The following is a 24,569-nucleotide window of genomic DNA, read 5'->3' on the forward strand; positions in this document are numbered from 1 at the left end:
AGGATGGTACAGGGAGTATTCTAGGAGTAAATGATGGTAACTTGGCCTAGGAATGCTAGGTGGAGGTCAGGATAAAGTTTGATTTGGGATAAAGTGTAGAGGAATTTAGCTGGCACATCTTGGTGACAGACTGGATTGACAGGTGAAGGAAAGAAAAAGATTCATTCTCTAAGACACGGAAAATAAAGAGCAAGTGACCTTTCATATGCTACTGCACCATTAGTTTAAGTCAGCCTGCCAGGCTTCTGTAAAGTTATTGAGAAACTGATATGGAAGCAGGGTCTCTCGTCTAGACTGTCTTTATGGCTTTCATAGCCAATGTTATTCGATCTCGTTATCATAGGAAAGTCGAGCATCTATTTCTAAAGACAATAGTTGGATATTTGAAGACATGCACAGATTTAAATACTTACATAGAATCCTGGGGTGTTTTTAGGTAAATTTAGGAAAATGTTGTTTTGCCTATTACACATTAATTCCCTGAATGTCATTTAAGGGTGTTAAAAATGATGAACCATGTATGATCGTGATAAAACCAATATAAAATAATATTGAACAACAGCTGTCTTAATTTTTTTGAATTTAAAAATTTATTGAGGAAGAAGTGGTGCATTAATCTCTACTTTCTTATCATGCATCTTAATACACATTTATTCTTTCAAGGCTTCATATCAACTTCAATCTAAAATACATTTACTCTAGGAAGACTTTTCTGCTCTCTGTAGCTAGAAGTGATGACTTTCCCTTGTGGTCACTCACATTTTTAATAAACATTTCTATATCTCCTTGTATTGTAAGGAAGTAATAATTGTGCCTATATTTAATGCATGTTATTAGACTGCAAATTGCATTCAGATATGTACTAAATAATATTCATCTATGTTACAATTGTGAGCACGGTACAAGGTACTTAAAAGTCACTCAATAAATGGCTTGAATAAATTAATGAATACATCCTAGCTATTGTTGATACTGTAGCTATCTGAACTAATGACATTTTTACTTTGATTTATATGTTTTTATGCATAAACACACACAGGCACAAGTATTTTCAAAGAGTCGTACCTCCCAGAGTAGCAGATAGCAAGAAATGTGTCCCATACTTCTTGATAAGGTTTTCTGTGATTTGCTGAAGGGTAGGTCGACGTCCCAAAAGTCTTATGTTGCGGAAGAATTCAGGGGCAAGAGGCAGAGGGGAGCCAAGGAAATTTCTTCTCTCGACTGCAAGGTTATTTACTTTCCAGCGGCCAAACTCCCTGAAAAGCAAATTTATTTTTATTCATAAGTACATAATCTATCTGAATGCTTTCATTTGAAGAGTTCACTGGGTAGCTTAGCTGGGGTCACTACATTACAACAATTTTTTGCTTGTAACAATATGTCATGTGCTACGAGTAGGAGAAGCAGTATCTAGAATGAATTTGACTGGTGAATGCTATAAAACCTAAAGACAAGGTATTTAAAGTGAACAGTTTCTACTGGTTTTCTTTTTCCCAAGAAAAACTTATTTGTAAAAATATTATTTTACCATGCATAGAATATGAATGTAGGCTTACTCAAAAATAGAAAAACTAAGGTAATATTTTGTCATTTTCTAAGGGAAATTGTAAAAAGAGAATGCATTTTATCTTCATCACTCTAATTATTCTTTTCTCTATTCACTATAAAATGAAAACTTGTAAAACCTCAAGGATATTATGAAACTTAAAAACTGAACAACGGGAAACTTTTTTCTTTACAATATTTGTTTATAACGTTTTTAAACATAAATTCAACTTGATTAACAATTTCTCAAGAAGCAAAATGACTTTATGGATAGATTGGGCTACATTAGAGAAATGGTAATTATGTTTACAAAACCTCAATGCATTTATATTGAGTCAAAATCAATATAATAATGCTTTGGAAAAGGACTACGGTGAACTGGATCACATGATATCAGCTATATGTATTTTTCTGAGAAATGGTCTAATAAAAATTTGAATACCATCCACAGAGAAGCTCTTCCCTCCATCTGAATTAACAGTGCTGGTTGTATAATGTAGCTCAATATTTAGCACATAAGATGTTTATTAAATATTAAATAAGCATGTGCCAAATTTATTTACATTTTTACCAAAGTTCCTCAGATGCCTGCAATGTGCCAAGCACAGTTCATGATGAGGATACACCTGTGCACAAGACCCATCTGGTGCTTATTCTAAAGAAGGATATATATTATATTTTAGAAGAGCTTAAAAAATAGACAAAGACATGAAATTAGTTTTCAAAAATGAAATTTCAGATTGTGATATGTGCAATGAACTGTACAGCCTGTTCTCTTTGGCAACAGAGCTACAGGTGGCATTATCCTATTTTTACCTTAGGTGGCCAGGAAGAGGCAGTATTAAGGCTGACAACTGAAAGAAGAAAAGCTGCTAAGTGCAGGGAGGTAGGGAAAGGATTCATACAGAATGATGAAATTTAAATGCTTCCAGGATGAAGAAGCATGTTCCTGACAGCGACACTAACTATGAATATTTTGCACATGTTGCACACATGTGACAGCAAAGTTAATCTAGTTTTTATAAACAATTATGAGATCAGATTAATTAAGGAATCTAGGGAAGACACTGACCTGAACATAAATGAACTTAGTGCTTCCTTCATTCAAAAACCCTTTCTAACTCTTCCCCAAAAACAGCTGATCTAAACAGTTTGGATAGTATTGATCTACCAATGGTTCCCGAACTTCAGCATCCATCAAAATGACTGGAAATGCTACCCTATAGTTGCTTATTCATTAGGTCTGGGATGGGGCCAAGAGTTAACACTTTAACAGTGCATGCCAACACTGCCATTCTGAGGACCTTGCTTTTAAAGAGCTACTGATGTAGATGATTTTGTATATTATCTTTAAAAATCTACATAAAATATTTCTTTTCAGTAAAGGTAGGCTTTTAGAGCATGGAAATTCACATTTCCTTAAAAGAGAGTAAGAACGGTCTTCGTTATATTTCCAAACCTGGGTTTATATCAAATTTTGAATTTCTTTTGCATATGTCTTTTATGTAGAATATATAGAGTATATATGTGTGTATGTGTGTGTGTATATATATATATATATATATAAATGTGTGTGCATATATATATTAACATATTGTCAAAGAGACCATTTAAAACCAAATATTTAAGTTTCAGTCTTTCATGCTGTATCACAAGATATATATATATATATGTATACACACACACACATATATAGCTTTATAAGAATTCTAACATGTTATTTATTGTACCAGGATAACCATGATCTAAACTCATTAATTACAAAAGTTAACAAGCTTAACCTCAAACGTTTACTGTCATTTTCTCAAAAAAAGTTTACAGTTGTTCAAGGGAGAGTAGTGTAACTTGAACTTAAAATTGTGTCATGATTTGTCAGTGGTTTAAAGTGCTAAATTTATTACATTTTATATGCATATTCATAGATTAAGTTTTGACCTGCTAAATTCATTAATCAAACTCTAAACAACCAAGAATATTTATTCACTGGGTGATATTTTATATCCATTATAAACCCTTTCCAAACTGCTATTACTTGCTAGATGACTGGTAGTAAAAAGGTAGTAGAAGAGTACAATATTAACTCTGCTTATCTTTTTTGATTAATACATATACAAATTCAAACCCATTATCTGAAGTATATTGACCTGAAGTATTAATAACTTTTTTTGCTTTGATTCCCTTAAATTTGACAAAGAACAGATATAACACAAAAGAGCTAAATCAAATATATTAGACCATTTTCTGAGATCAGTTGTCTGTTTGCAGAATCGGCCTTCCCAAGAAAATATTTTGTTTACTATTTACTGTCCACAATTACCAGAAACATTGCAAATATATTGCAATATAGATGAATATGAGAAAATCTCTGCCCTAGAGGCCTGAAAGGGGACAAAATGTGAAAGAGTAAAGTATACTTCAAAGGCCTTAAAATGTTTTCATGTGCAAAAGTACAAGCATGCAGTAGCTCATTTAATACAGCTCCTCAAGCCAATTTATAACTATTCTTTGATATGAATTTTCCTGTTCTAATTCACTTTGAATATACTTTCTGTTCTCTTAGATGAACATGCATTGTAAGGCTAAGAAGACATTAAGACTGTGGACAAACTTCCAGGGACCTTTTTTCATCTTTCAGATACTTTTTATCATCTTAATCTGTTAAACTCAATTAATTGCCTCAATTCACCTTGTAACATTTGAGTTGGCCATGATACTTTCCCATTCCTTCTGATTGATACCTTGTCTCTATCTTGCAACAACCACAATTAAAGAATAAATTCTCTGAGGCATCACCAACCTAAGACGAGAACTAAATATACTAACTAACCAACCAATTAAATAAGGAGATAAATCCAGTATCATTCATAACTACAGCATATCATTCTCTTTAACTCAGGAGCTTTATATAAAATTCCTCAAGATTTTTTGATGTTTTTAATATAAAGCATGAAGTAAAACATTGCACTTCTATTGTGTATATTTATTAAGTGTAGTTTGTACAGAAAACATAAAAGCTATGTTGAGATCTGAGAGAGCTCTCCTACCTATTCAGTACATTTCATTTGTACTATAGTGATACATGATCACTATTACAATCTCTGAGCTTTTGGTGAAAACCCAGATAGAAACTGCAATGATCCTGAGAAATGGTAATAAAACACTTTAAGTGATGGAAGTCATCAGTGGACAGTGAAGTCATCAGTGGACAGTGAAGTACAAATATAAGTAGGAGATATTAAATATCATTATAAAGACTGAGATTCTTTTCTTTCTGGGCACAGAGAAGATTTCATTTCTTAGAGCCCCTTAGAGTTGATGTGCACACATGACCCTGTCCAAGGAAGTCTGAGCTTGTATGATCACCTGGAACCTTGATGAACACAGAAAATTGAAACTCCACCCTTCTCTGCCACCCCCCTAACCCATACACCTGCAGCACCAGGATGGACAATTGTATGTATTAGACATACATTTTGTAATACTAGGCCTCTAAGATTGTTACTTGGTTTGTTTGCTTGCTTTCTAGCAGTCTACTATGATGTAAAACATTTTGGCTTTGGGGTAACTTGAGAAGACAGCTAATAGTTATACATGAACTGGTACCTTATGATTGTTTTTCTAAATTATTTTTTTCCCTTAAGTTAAGATTCACCTCAATTATACCAAGAACATGACTTCATTAATATTTGGAAAAACAAGGCAGTGACTGCCGAATTGAAAATATATTGTTGGGTGTAATCATCATAATGAGAGTATTTCACCTAAAGGCATCTCAGGATTATACCCAGATGCTTTCTGTTTATATTAAATAAAAAACATTTTTGTATCCAAGTAAGTGCTTCTTTGTAGTTGGAATCTTTGCAGAACATAAGCATCTTCACATTGTAACTTTTGAAAGTCTTTAAATGAAATAAACACAATCATTCGAGTTTCATAAATCAGCCCTGTTAGAGGCACAACTATATTGTAGAATATACCAAAGGACTACAGCCAGTTCAGTGAAAGCATTACTTTGAAAATGTTTTGTTGGCTCTAAGGAGAATCTATTAGTTTATTAGAGCTGTGTGTTTGCTTCTAAAAATTCTGACTTGCAAGTACCAATTATTTTATGTGAGTCCATGTAATGTTTACTTTTCCACAACGAATTTATCATTTATCCCCAACCAGCTCATAAAAAAAGGTTGAAAAACAAAAATGACATCAGCGAATTCTATCTAAATAGTGGTTACATAATTGTCAAGTTGCCATTAATCTTCCTTTTTGGCATTTAATTTCTATGATACACATAAGGGTACTAAGTGTATTCGAAGCATTTAACTACCATGATTTCTTTAAAATTGAATGTATAAATATTCAGTTACTAATAAACAGGGGCTCTGTCACTGTCAATATTTGGAATTTTTGACTCAATACCAAAGAAAAAGCAGTATGAAAAAATATTGACAAAACCAGATGATATATTTGCTTAAAAGATTTTTATCTTTATCTGCTAATTTACACTACATCAATTTGCTTATCAACAGCCATAAAGGTTATTATTACATTTACTTTCACATTACTACATTTGTTGGCCCATAAGTTTAATTCCATCAATATTCATTAAAATGTGCAGATATAGCATAAAATTGAAGCATATTACTCAAGCACAAATCCGCTGTGAACAAATTCAACATGAGTCATAAATTGACTTGCCTATCTTTAGTAGCAAATAACCTTCTAATTATGTTCATAAAAATCATATACAACTTAAGAAATGCCACTAATAATCAATGCTAGTTTCCCATGGCTTTATTATATGTAACTGATATATATATAAGTGGCTGTTAATGTTCTTTCTGCAAAGCTTCCACATCTCTCAAATGATGCTGTTTTCCATTGGGCCAGTAAAAGGGAAATGCTGCTAATGGCCTGGATGACTGCAGGTCTGAAGCCAGAGTTTTTAAAGCAGCTGTATGTTAAGCAGTTGGCAGAGAATCAAGAGTAGAGAATTCATTCTCTTACCCTTCTGCCTTCTGACACATCCATACTTGTTTGTTTTATTTAACAGTAGTTGGAATTTTAAAATCTTGGTAGTTGTTTTGGGTTGAAGCTAGGCATTCAGCAGAATGAATCTATAAAATTAAAAGCAAAATATACTTTTAAGTGGACTATTTACATGCAATCTTTCTGAGAAGGGCCAATTAATGGTTGTTGTGCTTTGCTTGAGCTAACAAACTAGAGAAGAAAAATAATAAGATTGCAATAAAATGTCTGCCCATCCCAGTAAAGAAACAGGGATTCATTATAGCTGTAGACTATTGACTATGCCACTGAATCAAATAAGGTAGATATTGGTTACTGGAAATATTTAAAGGAAGTTCTATTTTGTAGTTAGGATTAAACACATCGAATTCTTCAAATATATTAAACTTGTGGGGCAATGAAATAACTGAAAATGATTAAATTTTATCCTAAATAGTTTTTAATCACTTTTTGAAGTTCCTTAATTAGAGTTTTATTCAAAATTTAAGGGGAGAAAACCACAGAATTCAATTATCACAGTCACTGCTATTATTTCCAAAGGTACTTCATTTAATAGGAATATAAAGAACCTCATGCACTGTAAAATATTATATCAACATGTAATCATTCCTTGATCATATTAATATGATTGTACAGATTTAGTCAGTATTGATCAATGTAGACAAATCAAGAAGCATAATACAAATGAGCTAAAGTACTTTGATTCTCTCTGAAAGAAGCAATAAGCAAATACAAACATCTTTTGTTTTTACATTCATAATTACAGAAGTAATTTTTTATCTTGGAAATATTTTTATTCCACGCATGAATTTCAGTATTTGAGGGTGCCTGTATCAGTTTGTCAAAATAAATGGATTTTGGAGTCATAGAACTAAAGAGTCATTTCCTCACCAACATATGAATTTTTGTAAGTTCTCAAAGCCAGTTATGTAAAGACACTTCATCTATAACCATAGGTCTAATAATCCTGACTCTTTAAAGTTGTTTGAAAAAGAACATTTTCTAAAACTTAACTAGAATGGTGTGGGGAACATTTTTCACATCTTAGTAAATGTATGTTTATCCTTTGTGGAGTCGCAGAATTTTGTCTCCAGATATCAACTATTTAAATATAAATAAACATTGCTGGTCAAAGCAATAGCTTTTAATGAATAAAATTAACACATGAAATAATCGGTAAAATCACACTCAAATAATCTGCAAATTGTTTTTCTTGGTCCAGACATAGACTAAGAAATAAAGTGCTCAGGGGGATGAGTATCAAAAGAGTAGATTCTGCTAATAGAAAATCATTGTGCTTTCTAATAATTTCTCCAAGCATTTAAGAAGTCATTTCACTGATATTTCTTTATGATGGCTCAATGTCTACCTAAAACATTGGATCAAACTTTCAATATCTATGATTAATATCAAGGTAGCTAACCAATTAATTATTGAAGCATTCAACAAATTGCAACTTCATATCTTGCTTTATTTCAAGTCACGATGTGAAGATGCAAGATTGAGTATCTTTTCAAAGTAACTACATTTTTAGAGAATATGAATACAAAGTTTTGATCTTTTTATGAAAATGTCCCATAATAAAAGATATGAAAACTAAAAATTGAATAGTAATTCAATTTAGGAGAATATATATTTTCCTTAAAATAAATTTAGAAATGACTTAAAGAAGACAACGATGGCTCAGTGGCAGAGTTCTCACCTACCATTCTGAGACCCAGGTTCATTTCCTGGTGCCTGCCCATGTAAAAAAATAAAAAATGACTTAAAAGCAAACTCTTAAAATTTGTTTTTCCCCACATAGTTAAGGCAAATTAAAGTATGTTGTACAGAAGATCAAACATTTTAAGATAAGTATAATTTATTTCTTCTTGCTCTTAGTTTTATATCTTTCTCACCCAAATGTGATAGGGAAATCAGATACAGGTATATCATGAAAAAAATTAATTTTTAGAAAATGTTTAACTTAATTTTATAAGGTATTAATTATCCATTCCCACAATGATAACCTTTAATCTTGAATCAGGCTTCAGTTGTCAGAATACCACTTCACACACAAAAAGTTTGCAAACTACAAATTGATAATGTCACTTTACTCCGGATATTACCATCAGTCTATGGATTACAAATTGAAAAAATATATATGTCTAATATATATTTAGACTTTCCAATATCCATGTCTTGGATTTATATAAAATAATTGTTTTAAATATCAGCCACTCTATACAGACTTCAAAGACACCAGTAATAATACCTGGGGAAATTACTGTCTTATCTCTCCCATATCCCATCTCCAAATAATTCAGATCCACTTGCTACATGTGCTCATAGAAGATTTTATTTTCCTTCCTGTCACTTATTATACTTACCCATACAAGGATTTGACTAGTGTATGCATCTTCCATTATACAATAAGCTCTACATAGACATAGATTTTATCTTCTTTTTATGACTATTGTGTTCTTAAAACTCAGAGCTCGCATGAGCCTTAGTAGTCACTCAACAAATGCATACAGAATTAACAAATGAGTAAATTTCATCATGTAAACTAAAGTAAAATAACCACTTGAATATGAAAATGGATTCAGTTTCTGGCTTGTGAGCACACACTCTGGCTAAATTTCATAGAAAACTAAGCTCATTGGAGGAATACATTTCCCAACTAACCTCTTTGAGTGTTCAAGTGACTGACAGTTTAATTGTTTTAAACTGACAATTACTAAACTCTAGGTAACAATCTACTTCCACTAATATCTTACACATATACTTGAATATTGAAAAAAGTATTACAATTGCCTCTTAATGCAGTGAAATGTGAAATGGTATTATTCAGTGCTTCTGTTATGCAATCCCTGATTTCAATAATCCCTGCTATTTCAATTATAAGAGGACCTTAAATGCCGCACATCAGTGTCAACCATAAGGGAAGGGAAGAATTCTGATTTGTACAAACCCAATTCCCCTCTTGCTAGGGGAAAAATAAATATACAATGTATATTTTACTAGTTTTTTTTCCTAAAAACTTTTACATGTAGTACCATTACCCACTAAATAGACAATACGTTTAAAGTTTGACATCCAAAAAGCAAAATTTTCATTTCAGTGATAATGAATTTTGATTGTCAAATAACTTTTTAACTTTGATTTCAACGTGGAATTGCAAATTTAAATTTAATTAGACTTGTGTTTAAAGATATTAGTCTATGAGGTTTAAACTGTCACATAGTGATGTATGTATAGTACTCTTTTCATAAATGTCAGAACTGTGGTACAAATTACATAACTTTTCAAAAATTGCATACCTAGCAAGAGTTTGAAAACTAATGCCCTTAATTCTATAGAGTAAAAGCACTTTTGATGAATAAAGGTAGGCTTTAAAAGTAATGTATGAATTTGTGTGTGACTGTGTATATGCAGGGGCAGGTGATGAGAGAGAAAGGGGGAGGTGGTTGGGAGTAGTTGAGCAGTCAGATGGCCAGGAGCTGAAACTGAGTTTCCTGCATGACAGGTGGGCATTCTTTAGCTGAACCATCTGTGCATCTTTTTTGCCTTGCTTTTAATACAGCCACAAGTAGAATTACACCCTCCCCCATGAGATCTGGACCTTTGTTTAATAGGGAATTACAGACAAACCAAGAACAAAAGGGGACCATCAATGAAGCCCAAGTAACTACAAGACTTCAAAGAGTAAGGAAACCAACTCGTAAAACAACCTTACTGAGATAATCCAATGTCAAGAATGCAGCAGAAAATCATAAAGAACATAAAGATCCAAGCAGGAATGGTCAAACTAAATGACCAAGTCAAAACACCAGAGCACATACAGAATATTGAACTACTATTCAAGGATATTTATAAAGAAATAAAAGATATCAACAAGGCACTAGAAGAGCATAAAGAAGAATTAGAAAGATTAAATAGATCTCACAGAGATGAAATATACTGTAGATCAAATTAGAAATAAACTAGAGACACACGATAGCAGACTTGTAGAAGCAGAAGGGAGGATAAATGAGATAGAAGACAGAACAATTGAAGTAGAGTGCAATAACAAATGGCAAGAAAAATGGAAAATGGAGCTGGACCTCAAGAAAATGATACACAACAAATATAAGAACCATTGGTGTCCAGAAGGAGAAGAAAAGAATAAAGGACTATGAAGGTTAGTTGAAGAGATAATCAGAGAAAACTTCCCATCTTTATAAAAGACATAAATATGAAAATCAAGGATGCCCAACATACCCCAAACAGAATAAATCCAAATAGATCCACTCCAATATGCACAATAATCAGACTGTCAAATGTTGAAGAGAAGAAGAAAGTCTTGAAAATAGCAAGAGAAAATCAATGCACTACATAAAAGGTAAACCACATAAGACTGAGTTTAGATTACTCAACAGGCACCATGGAGGTGAAAAGGCAGTGGTATGATACATTTAATATTCTAAAGGAGAAAGGCTTCTGGCCAAAACTTCAGTGTCCATCAAGTTGTCCTTCAAAACTGAGTGAGAAATTAAAATCTTCAAATACAAACAAAGCCCGAGAGAACAAGTCAACAAGAGACCTTTCTTACAAGAAATATTAAAGGAAGTTCTGTCAGCTGGAAAAAAAAGACAGGAGAGGGAGGTCTGGAGGAGGTCACAGAACTGAAGATGCCCATAAAAGTAATTCAAAAGGTAAAAAGAGAGAGCTATAAAAGAATATACAGATCCAACAAATAAAAACCAAAAGATTAGATAGTAGATTCAAGAGCTGTTTATATAGTAAGAACTTTGAACATTAATGGACCAAACTCATCAGTTAAAAGATGCAGGTTGGCAGAGTTCTTACCTGCCATGCTGAGACCTGGGTTGGTCACCCGGAGCCTTCCCATACAAAAAAAAAAAAAAAAAAAAAGATACAGGTCGGCAGAATGGATTAAAACGTATGATCCATTTGTATGCTGCTTATAAAAGACATCTTCTACTCAAGGATACAAATAATAGATTGGAACTGAAAGAATGGAAAAGATGTTCTATGCAAATTATAACCAAAGAAAGCAGGAGTAACTATGTTAATATCAGATAAAACAGACTTAAATGTAAAGACATCACAAGAGACAAAGGCACTGCATATCAATAAAAGGGACAATTTACAAAGATAAAATAACACTCATAAACGTTTATGCTCCCAATCAAGGAGCTCCAAAATCTGAAAACTTTAGAAAAGCTGAGGGAAGCTATGGGTATTTCAACAATAATAGTGGAAGACTGTAATACACCACTCTACCCTATAGATAGAACAACCAAACAGAGGATCACCAAGGAAATAGGAAACTTAAACAATGTGATAAATTAATTAGATCTAATATACATAGATTATTACACCCCAAAACACCAGAATACATATTCTTCTCTAGAGCTTATGGAATGTTCTCCAGGATAGATGATGTGCTGGGACACAAAGCAGGTCTTCGTAAATTTAATAATATTGAAATTACCCAAAGCACTTTCTCTGATCACAACAGAATGAAGCTGGAAATTAACAACCATGAAAGAACCAGAACTTTCACAAATGTATGGAGATTAAACAACATACTCTTAAATAATCAGTGGATCAGTGAAGAAATTATGAGAGAAATCACTAAATATCTGGAGATGAATGAAAATGAGAATACAACATATTAAAATGTATGGGATGCAGTAAGGGCAGTGCTGAGGGGGAAACTTATTAAACCAAATGCCTATATTAAAATAGAAGAATGAGCAAAAATCGAGGACTTAACTGCTCACCTGGTAAAATTAAAGAAAGAACAGGTAACTAACCCCAACATAAACAGGCAAAGAAAAAAATAAGATTAAAGTAGAAATAAACAAACTAGAGAACAAAAGACCAAGGGAAAGACTCAACAAAACCAAAAATTAGTTCTATTAAAAATCAATAAAATCAATGCAAATAAATTAAATCAGAACTGAGAGGGAGGTCGTTATCATGGATCCTGAGGAAATTTTAAAAAATCATAAGTGGATATTATTAGCAACTATATGCTAACAAACTAGGATGCTTATATGAAAAGAACAAATTCCTAGAAACCCATGAACTACCTACACTGACTTAAGAAGAAACAGATCTCAACAAACCAATCATAAATAAAGAGATTCAATTATTTGTCAAGAAGCTTCCAACAAAGAAAAGCCCAGGACCAGAGAGCTTCACAGGGGAATTTCATCAAACATTCCAAAAAGAACACCAATCCTGCTCACACTCTTCAAAATAAATTGAGGGACAAGGAAAACTACCTAATTCATTTTATGAAGCTAACATCACTCTAATACTAAAACCAGTTAAAGATGCTATAAGAAATGAAAACTATAGACCAATCTCTCTAATAAGCATGGATGCAAAAATTCTCAAACAAATCTAGCAAATTGAATCCAACGACCTATTAGACAACTAAGTGGGGTTTATACCAGGAATGCAATGGTAACTTATAACAAGCTCTGAAATCTGCTCTGTAACTACTTGTTAAAATGTGCTTTGAAAATTTTTTTTCCCTTTCTTTTCTTTGTGTATATGTTATATTTTACAATAAAAAACTTTAAAGAAAACCACTAACAAATTTACACCAAAAAATAGGTTAACACAAAACTTTGACATATAGGACTCTTTCATTTGAGAAAATCTATACAAATAATTTAAATATTTATAGAAAATAAAGAATAATCACAAGAAAAAGAACAAGCTCAACTACTTATTTAATAGGCAAAATACATAGATATGTTACATCCAATTAAAAAGTATGAACAAGCCTAAAAGATAAAGACCAATTATGCAGGAAATGAGGAAAATTTAAAAGAGCAAAGAGCAAAACATCCCTGAAACACAAAAAGGTATATCTTAGCTCATGTGGCATTGGATTAAGAGAGAAGAAAGGGCAGATAAAAATGTTATAATAGTGCAAGATTGGACATTGAATATAAGAATAACTAAAAACACTTTGGGGGCTTATTACTTCAGTACTGACTTTGAAGGAAATTGGATCAACAAATCTAAAACTGATAAATGTAGAAAAAGTATGGAGAGTTACACTATGTGGCAAATGAAATTGGAACCTAAAATTTGAACCAAAATCATGGAAGTACCTAAAGAAATTCCTCTAAACGGAGGAAAGAGTATGTGTGTGTGGCGGGGAGGGGTAGGGAAGAGAAGACAACTGCAAGAATACATATAACTGTAGGGGGAGAAAAGAGGAGACAAAAGGGAAAAAGAAAATGAAATTATATCATTTTGCAAGGAGAGGACTAAGTTAACTTTCTAAATCCCCCTAAAAATTAGAGGCTGAGAAGAACAAACGAAAATAGATGTAAAAAACTAACAGTATTTAACTCCCAATATCTGCCATGTAACTACCATCAGTTTGAGTTTTTTAAAGATGATTTCAAGAAATGGATTCATTTTAAAAATAGTTAATACTCTGCAGGTATACAAGACACAGTAAAACCTGAAAGGAGTAAGTTTTTAATGAAAAGTGTCTACAAAATAATTACCATAAGCAAGTTTCATGCTGCTAATATAATTAACTGATATATTAACAATACTTTAATATATAGTAAAAATTAAATTTTCAATTTATATTCATTAACATTCCATTTGCCACAATAGTGACATACATCATGAAATGTAGCATGAATACTAACTGACATTTATTGAGCAAATTACTACGTGATAAATGTCATAAGTGCTTTTCTTTATCTCTATTAATTCCTCAATTAATATGGTGCCTTAGGATTTAAAGTACCATATGGCATAAGTGTCAAATAAGAAAGTCAAATGCTAAATTCACCCACATAAATTTTGGCACTAGGAAAACAGGGAAAAGCACCAACAGACATGGAACTCTGATTTTCAATCAATTCTTTTATTACAATTTAACCACTGATTTCTTCTGCCTTCTTGCAGAAGAAATTCAGTTACTTTTATGGATTGAATCATGTCTCCCAAAAGGATAAGTTTAAATATTAACCCCCAATATCTATGATATGACCTTATTTTCAAATAGGGGCTTTGCAAATGAAAAATGATGCCATACTGGATTAGGGTAGGCCCTTTATCCAATATAATTGTTGTCCTTCTTTGGAGGGAAGAAGAGGCACTAATAGGCACAGAGAAAGAAGACAGCCCTATGATTACGGAAGCAAAGATTGATTTATACCATAAATCAAGGAACACCATGGATGGCCAGCCACTGTCAGAAGCCAGAAAAAAGACATGAAACAGATTCTTCCCTACAGACCACAGAAGAAGCTTGACCCTTTGGATACCTTGATTTTGGACTTCTAGCCTCTGGAAATGTGAGAAAATAAATTGCTGTTGTGTTAAGCCACCCAATTTGTGGTAATGTATTATGGCCCCTCTAGAAAACCAAGACCATTTTCAAAGCCCATTTAACAAGGTTAATGGTTTTGAAGCAAGCAAAGCAGCAGCTTCAGTTCCAGAGATTGTTTCCTTCTTAGAGATCTTTCTTATAAGGCCACAAATCTTTCTTGACTCTCTATGATTGCATCATCTCTTCTATGTCAATGACTCTGGGAAAGTTAGTATCTAGAAAATGGGGCATTTTTATTTTATAATGAGTTAATTGATTAATTAATTAGATATTTAGTGAGTATTTCTCATTTTCCAAAACTGGTGCTAAATCCTGACAATGCATACAAATAGGAACAGCTAACTCAGCAAGAGAAAGGAGATGAAGTTCACAGGTCTTATTTGATCTGAAGGTTCTAGGTAAACCTATGGTCAAAGAGTAATTATGAATTGCATGTCTTTATACTATAAAATAATTGTAAGCATCTGCCATAAAGCAAGTTTCGATAGTTGCTCTTTGAATGGATAAACTGACTGTAAGTATGGCACTTGTTGAATGCTACAGCCATTTTTATTAAACTTTTATTTTGAGGTAGTGGTCCATTCATATGCAGTCATAAAAAAATAGTACAGGGAGATACCAGGTACCCTTTAGTCAGTTTTCTCTATTGGTAACGTCTTTCGAAACTGTGGTACAATATTACAACCAGGATACTGGTATTGACACAGTCAAGAGGCAGAACATTTCCATCAGCAGAAGGATCTTTCGTGATGTCTTTCAATGCAATATCCACTTTCCTCCTGACTTCACTTTCCTTAACTCCTAACACCGTCAAACTGCTCTTCATTTCTATAACAGTATTATTTCCAACAATGTTACATAAATGGCATTATATAATGTATAATCTCTAGGGACTGGCTTCTTTCCACTCAGCACAATTTCCTGGAGATTCATTCAATCTGTCGGAGGTATCAATTTGCTTTTTGTTTTTGTTCTTGTTTTTCAAAGAGAAAAAGAGATTATTACTAGGTGTGTAGTAGGAGAGCACACAGCCTACTGGTCTAAAATCTGTCTCCCCAAATTTAGGGGATTTAAGGTTTTTAAGGATTTTAGCAAGAGGAGATGGGGTCATTTTGAATAGCGAGTTCAAAGCAGAAAAGGAGACAGTGTTAACATTATTATTTCAATAGGAGAATATCAGCTGGAAGGAGGGGAGGCAGAGCTATCACTTCAGAATTAAAGCCAAAAGGAAGGAAGACAAGTTATTTTTCAATAGCAGAATCTAGTTCAGATGATTTACAAACGTTTGGGGCTGAGGCTAGTTAATGGCTGACTTCATCCGCATTAGGGCTTGTGCTGGTTTGAAGGGATTTATGCACCCCAGAAAAGCCACGTCTTCATCCTGTTCCAATCTTGTGGGAGCAACTGTTTCTCCTAATCCCTGTTCAATAATGTAGGTTGGAAACTGGATTAGGTTATCTCCATGGAGATGTGACACACCCGTAGGTTATCTCCATGGAGATGTGACACACCCAACTGTGGATTTTAACTTAATTAGATGGAGATGTGACTCCATCCATTCCACACGTGTCTTGAGTGCTTTACTGGAATCATTTAAAAAAGGAAGTATTTTGGAGAAAACTTCAGAACAATGAGAGAGCCATGACAGAAACAGCCATGAGAACCACAGAGTCCACCAGCCAGAGACCTTTGGAGAAAACACTCCCAGGAGAGCTTCATGAAAACAAGAAACTTGGAGATTTAAAGCTAGCAGATGTAATTTTCACCATGTGCCTTTCCAGTTGAGAGAGAAACCCTGAAGTTCTTCTCATCAGCCTTTCTTGAGTGAAGGTAACTTTTGTTGAGTGAAGGTAACCACAAACAAGAGGTTATAAAATATAAAAATTTGGGCATTTTAATAGACTTGCTTTAATTTGGACTTTTCCACGGCCTTAGAACTGTAAACTAGCAACTTATTAAATTTCCCTTTCTAAAAGCCACTCTGTTTCTGGTATATTGCATTTCAGCAGCCAGCTAACCAGAACAGGGCCTTTCTCCTACAACAAAATGGCCAGACAAAGGGCATAACAGCTCTTATAATCACGAAGGCATAAGGTAAGCATATCAATAATTTGTTAAATTTTATTCCTAAAGTAGCATTCCATGGTAGGGATATTCTACAGTTTGTCTCAACATTCACCTGTAGAAGGATATCTGGGTTGTTTCCACATTTGGGCTGATACAAATAAAGTTGCTGTGAACATCTGTATATAAGTTTTGTCTTTATGTCTCTGACATAATGCCCAACAGGGCAAATGCTGGGTCATATGGTGGTTGTATGTTTAGTTAGTTCGTTTTGTTTTGTTTTAATAAACTGCTGAATTCTTTTCAAAACAACTGTTTAAGTTCACATTTCTATGAACTATGCCTGAGTGATCCATTTTCTCTGCATCCGTGCCGGCTTTTGGTGTTGTCACTACTTTCTTTTATTTTTATTTTTAATTTTAGCTATTTTAATAGGTATGCAGTGATATCTACTTGTGATTTATTTTATTTTTATTTATTTATTTTTTATGCTGTATGGTAGAGTCACAATTCATTATTTTTCCATCTGAGTATCCTGCTATTGCAGCACCACCTGTTGAATTTTTTGTTTGTTTGTTTTGCTTGTTTGTTTGTTTTTTGGGGGAAGTGCATGGATTGGGAATGGAACCCGAGTCTCCCCCACAGCAGGTGAGAATTCTACCACCTTGCATCCACATGATTTATTTTAATTTGCATTTTTTAATGGATGATGCTGTTGTTCATCTTTTCATGTGCATTTTTTCCATTTGCATATCCTCTTCCATGAATATGTGGGCACGTCTTTTTAGCATTTTCTATTTGAATTTTTTTATTGATGAATTTTGAGAGTTCTTTATAAATTCTAGATAATAGTCTTTTATCAACTATGTGGGTTGCAAATATATTCTCCTAATCTTTACATTGTATCTTCACCCTCTTAAAAGGAAATTTCATAAAGTTTGTGATGTAATGAAATTTATTAGTTTTTTCTTTTGTTGTTCATACTGTTTGTATCAAATCTAAGAGCTTTTGCCTAGCCCAAGATCCCAAAGATTTTTTTTCTGTGATTTATTTTTCCTGAAAGCTTAATAGTTCTAGATTTTGCATTTAAGTCAATGATTCATACTAAGGTAATTTTTGTGTAAGATGCAAGATTTAATAAAGGTTCTTTTAATTTTTTCTTTTAACCTATGGATGTCCGATTGTTTCTGCATCATTTGTTGAAAAGGTTATTCATCTTTCTTTGAATTGTTTTTGCATCTTTGTAAAAAAAATATGTTTTTGTGTATCTCTAGGTTCTCTGGCCGTTGCTACTGGTCCATGCATTTATCATCCATAAATACCATACGATATTGATCACTGCTGCTTTATAAAGTCACAAATTTGATTTGACTGATTCTTCCCAATTTATTTTTCTTTTTCAAAATTATTTTAGCTATTGTAGTTTTATTTGTGTTTTTACATATACATTTCAGAATAATCTCATCAAAAGAATCTTTCAGAGATTTGATAAGAATTGTATTAAGTCCAGATATCAATTCTGAGAAGAATTGGCATCTGTGCCACATTGGCTATTCTAAAACATGGATCATGAGTTTTACTTTAATTTCTTTCCTCAGTATTTCATAGTTTTCAGCATATAAAATCTGTGAATGATTTTTAGACTTACGTCTAAGCATTTTTTTAAATGTATATGGCATTGTGTTTTTAATTTCACTGCCCATGTATTCATTTTTAGTACATAGAAATACAATGGCTGCTAAATTTTACGAAACGCTTTTTTTGCATCAATTAATATGATCATGTGAAGTTTCCTTCTTCAGCCTATTTATGTGGTAGATTACACTTATCGATCCTCAAATATTGAATCAGCCTTGCAGCCCTGGATTAAACCCCATATGATCATGGTTTATAATTCCTTTTATAATTTGGTGAATTCTATTTGCACATTTTTTAGGATTTTTGCAAAAATTTTATGAGGTATATTGGTCTGTAGTTTCCCTTTTTGCATGCAATGTTTTTTCTGGTTTAGGTATCAGGGTAATACTAGGTTAATAAAATAACTTGGGTAGTGTTCTCTCCTATTCTGTTTTCTGGAAGTGATTGTATATAATTGGTGATAATTCTTATTTAAACACCTGGTAGAATTCTCCAGTGAAACTGTTTGAGCCTAGACATTTCTTTAGTGGAAATTTTGAAGTTATTAATTCAGTTTCCTTAATAATCATAGAGTTAATAAATTATCTATTTCATATTGGATGAGTTGTGGTAGCTTGTGAATTTTGAAAAATTGGTCAATTTCATTTTGTTTTCAGATGTATGTGTGTATAGTTTGAAGTATTATCTTATTACCCATTTGATATTCACAGGGTTTGTAGTAATTGCCACTGCTTTGTTTCTGATATTGATCATCTAGGTTTCAGATGAATGTGTATATAGTTTGTAGAATAACTTTATTATCCTTTTGAAATCCACCAGGTTTATAGTGATATCCACTGCTTTAATCCTGATAGTGAAAATTTTTGTCTTCTCCTTTCTCTATTTTTCTTGTTAGAGATTTGCCAATTTTTTGATATTTTCAAAAAAAAACAACTTTGTTTCATTTATTTAATCTACTGTTTTCTGTTTTCAATTTCATAGATTTCTACTATTATCTTTATGATTTCTGTACCTTTGCTTGCTTTGAGTTAATTCTGTTCTTTTATTTTTAGATCCTTGTGAACATAACTTATAATAGAGGTTCTTTTCTATTGTGAGGATTCAATGGATAATTTTCCCTCTCAGCACTACTTAAATTGTGCCAACTTTTGATGTTTGTGTTTCCATTTTCATTTAGGACAAGAATTTCTGATTTACTTTTTTTCCCATGTAAAACTGAATTTTATGTAGGGCTAAGTAATTATAATGTTATCATTTGAAGCATAAACATGTATACATGACTATATCATTAAAACACAACAGTAACTGCAGAAATTATTTAAAATTTAGACAGAAGATTATGAGGACAGAAGTATTTTATCATTGGCATTGTTTAGAAACCCAAGCACATGGTTTAGATATTTTTCTTATTGTTTAAAAATTTTCTATAAATAATGCACCTTTTTATTCTTCGAACCCAAGGAAGTCCCCTCCCATCACTGGGGGAGAGACAACGGCATGAAAAAATATTTGGATCATGCTGCAGAAAAGGAACACATAAGCTCAAACCCCTCAGTGGCCTCTAAGGGCTTTACTAAATAACAGTGCTGAACAAAAATCCATACTTGTAAAGTTCATCCATCAGAATTCTGTATATACAATATCAGAAGAGAGATTTCTTACAGTTCTTTTGCTTCCTGAAATAAAGAATTCCTGGGATTGTGGACTTTTTTCTGTGGCCCTTTTTGGTAGCCAGAGAGTTCCGAATAAATATATACATAGCCTACATTAATTATTTCCAAATGCAGGGATCTTTTTTTGTAGACTTTTTTTAATAGTACAATATAGCATATCTGCAAAGGAAAGAAAGAAAAAAGCAATAATTTTCAAAGCCCTCTTCAACAGATCCCAGAGTTTGTCATGGGCTACCATTCCATTATCTCAGATTTTTCCTTCTAGCTGCTCCAGAATACACGGGACTAGAAGGAATATATATATATTTTTTATCATCACAATTGACTTTTTTTCTTTTTTGTGAAAACTAATATATATACAAAAAAGCAATACATTTCAAAGCACATTACCACAATCAGTTGTACAAAGATTTCAGAGTTTCGTATGGATTACAATTCTACAATTTTAGGTTTTTACTTTTAGCTTCTCTAAGATACTGGAGACTAAAAGAAATATGAATGTAATATTCAGCAGTCATACTCATTTTTAAAACTCTACCTTCTCTGTATAACTTCACTATCATCTTTGATCTTTCTCTAACTTTTTCATGTACACGGGGCTGTAGATAATATGGGATAGGGGGATGGAACTAGTTGACACTCTGGAGAGTTGGGCCACCATAAGTATCAGGATTTTCTGGTCCAGGGACCCATCTGGAGGTTTCCGGAAAGTTGCTTTAGAGCATGGAAACTTTTATAATCTTATATAATGCCCTAAGTGTTCTTTAAGATTGGCTATGATAGTCTTGGTTGGCTTTTGCAAGTTACGGTAGGTAGCAATGTCTCGCCAAAGTTTGCATAAGGGTGGCTTCCAGAGTGGCCTCTTGACTCTATTTGAACTCTCTCAGGCACTGATACCTTACTTGACTTGTTACACTTCTTTTTCCCCTTTTGGTTGGGGTGGCATTGTGACTTTCAAACTTCTTCTTTGACTTTTGATTTATTTAGCAGTGTTACTAGTTTGACGTTTAATTTCCAAGTGTTTGATATTTCTTCGATAATGATCTGTTGTTGACTTCTTGTATAACCTCATAGTGGTCAGAGAATGAACTTTGGATGATTATAATTCTTTTATTTTTTTTTTAATTTTTCTTGTAGGCCAACATATGTTCTATGTTCCATGGGTTCTGGAAAATAGGTATATTCTGATGTTTTGGGGTGGGCTGCTCTATAAATAGTAGATTAATTAGACCTTACTGGTTGATAAAGTTGAGTTCTTCTATACTCCTCTGGTTTTTGTCTATTGGTTCTATTAATTGTTGAGAGAAAGATATTGAGAACTTGAACTATAATTGTGGAATTTTCTATGTTTCTCTTCAGTACTAACAGTTTTGTTTCTCATATTTTGTAGCTCTGTTTGGTGCATATTATTTTAGACAAATAGTGACTTCTGGCTGGACTGATTCTTTTCATTATGTACTATCACTTTTTGTCCATAGTAACATCTTTTATTTTTATTAATAAAATCTGTCAACATGCAACATGAACATTCTCAACATATGAACATTCCATATGTTTTACTGGCTTGAGTGGGGGTGGGGTCAGTTTTTTCCTGTGGTGTTTGGCTGGAATAGAGAAGCTATCTAAAAATGTTCTATCATGCCAGGTTACCTCTTTTCTGGTTCTTTGGCTAGGGAGAACATGTTCTTTTTGAGACTTCTATTGTCTGTGCCTCTTGGCATTGCCAGGGAGCTAGATTTGTTAGCTCCTAGACTGGTATATATGAAGGGGAAAGAGGAAACTCATGATGTGTCATTGTTTGGGTTTCAAAGTCTCTAGCAAGTCCACCTTGTTCTTTATACATCTTAGAGTCATCTTGGGATTGTTATATACATAATTCTAGGAATTTTAATTGTACTGAGCAAGAGAATTATTGAAAACCATGTCTAATTCTTCTTCCAGAATCAAAAGCTGTCAAAACACTTTTAAAATTATTTTCATTTATTTTATAATAGATATTAAAATGTAATGGCATTTTTAAACATAAAACACTAGTAAGAGCCTAAAATTCCTGTTAAATCTTAAGAAATTATTAGAATATTAGTTCAGGTGTCTGCGATAAAAGGTGATGTAAAAATCTTTTCTTTTTATTTTACACAATTTAATGAAGATTTGTGGAATTAAAATTTAAGAAAAATTTACCTCATATTTTTTAGAGGTTTTATAAGAGCATAAAAGAGGTTGGTGAGGAAATAAAGTCAAGAGGATACACACCTCTTTGTAATTACATAGACAATTTGATGTAGCTGAAGTGTAACTGGAGTAATCTGATGGAGAGTTTTGTGTTCAGTTAATGGGATGGTTTTCTTAAAATATATAGAAAGTCCACAGATAATGTTACTTCCTGAGATAAATGATGGTAAGACCAAGCACTTTTCCAATAAAATACGTAATTTAATTATATATAATATAGATCGATTTAAAAACATATTTCTCTCCATCTATAGTTAAAGCTATGATTTATTTATCTATATTTTTGTACATTTCCATATTGATAGTGTTTTTGCTGACAATTCTGTAAAGCCAGGCTTTTTTCTTTTTAAATAGAAAGTTGTGGTACAATTTGTTGAGCACTCCTTAAAAAGAAAAATGACACCACATTGTAAATTTTCCAAAAGTCTATAACATAAAGTCCAACAAGCCTTCAAAAAGAACTAAAAAAAAAAAAAAAAAATCAGTTGCACTAGCTCAAATCATTCAGTATAATTATTTTGAATTTATATAAACTACTGTTCTAGAGTACTAGGCATCCCTCAATGCCAAATGGCATTGATATTTCAGCTAAGTTTTCAATTTATTCCACCTTTCGTGTTGCTCAGGCCATAAATATGAAACAGGCAGGTATCACAGGATTAAAGAGTTTCACTAAGAATACTTTTTGAATAATTAACATTGTGGGTGTGTATATATATATATAAATGCAAATGCAACGCAAATATTTTCTCAAGAGGCAGAATATATTAATTCACCTCCTATCTGCTGAATACTGTTATGAGTTTTAGAAAACAGAACTAAAGACCATAAAAAATGTTTAATGATAATATATTTATAGTGCTTTTAAAATGCACCAAACTAAGAGAAATAGAATTATGAAATTCTAACATATAAAATAAATTGGCATATCACCATCAAATTGAGAATAGAGGGTGTCCCAAGGTATTATTATATGCTGTAGAGGACACATTGATAACTCTAGTAATTACTTATTTGAATTTTCCAACTTTGAGCATATAGCAGCAGATGGAAATTAAGTTTTTGTTAAATTTAATAGGAAGATCATGCCAAGAAGATCCTCAAAGAATAATTACATTTAAATTTATTAGGGACATTAATATTTTAAAATCCACAAAACCATAAGTTAAATGGCATAATGACCCCTCTGCTGATAATCTGAATGAAATGTTTCATCAAAAAGAAATAATTCAGATGTGAGTGGGACAGCTGTAATAATGAAGATGGTTGCACTTTTTGCAAAATAAACATATACTAGCTAGAAGGCCATAACAAGATAATATAGAATTAATAGTCAATAAAGATTGAAAATGAGACAGTAAGAATCACAAGTTAAATATTAAGAAATAAGGCATCATCATTATGTAATTATAAAATTAACACTTGAAAGAAAGGAGCATTTACCATTCAAAACCAGCCATTTATTTCATTTATTCAATTTTGAATAAGATTGCAATTAAGTATTCTAATAACTGCTTTCCCCTTTCTGGTTTGAGCATGAGGAACTATTTTATAAAGTAGGTATTAGGATTGTTTGGAAAGTAATGGGTCAATTAAAAGTTAGCAAAGCTGGATGTCCAGATGGTACTGAATTCACCCAATCAAAATCAATTACTCCAGTTTTGGGTCATTCTCATCATTCAATTATTCACGCTATATATGTGAAAATCTGGCAAATTGGAAAATTGCTGGTAATTTGCCCCATCAATTGAAGATGACTCAGTTCATCTAATTATCAACCTAGATACAGTAAGTCGCTTCTTTCCCTTACTCCTAGGTATTTTAAAGAGTAAATGACTCTATAATAAAAAATTAAAAAATAAAAAAAACAGATGATTTGTTTTTACCATGAGATAGTATTTCATATAATAGTTAACAAGTAGTCATCTAATGCAGAAGTACACCAAATACTTAATAAACTAATTTAAAAGTTTTTAAAAATGGGAACTTAGAGACAGAACTCTGTCCTTATACAATTCTGTGTAACTTGT

General features: G+C 32.5%; 1 protein-coding gene across 1 annotated transcript in view; it reads right to left on the minus strand.

Annotated features, from left to right (window-relative positions):
• The window catches only part of BRINP3 (BMP/retinoic acid inducible neural specific 3), a 553,553-nt gene that overhangs the window by 258,400 nt on the left and 270,584 nt on the right, over positions 1–24,569 (minus strand). Inside the window, exon 3 of the mRNA XM_077157266.1 lies at positions 1,066–1,256. Coding sequence (XP_077013381.1) covers positions 1,066–1,256 — 191 coding nt within the window. The remainder of the gene's footprint in view (positions 1–1,065; positions 1,257–24,569) is intronic.

This window comes from Tamandua tetradactyla, chromosome 4 (assembly GCF_023851605.1).
Source record: "Tamandua tetradactyla isolate mTamTet1 chromosome 4, mTamTet1.pri, whole genome shotgun sequence".
NCBI classification, from domain to species: Eukaryota; Metazoa; Chordata; class Mammalia; order Pilosa; family Myrmecophagidae; genus Tamandua; species Tamandua tetradactyla.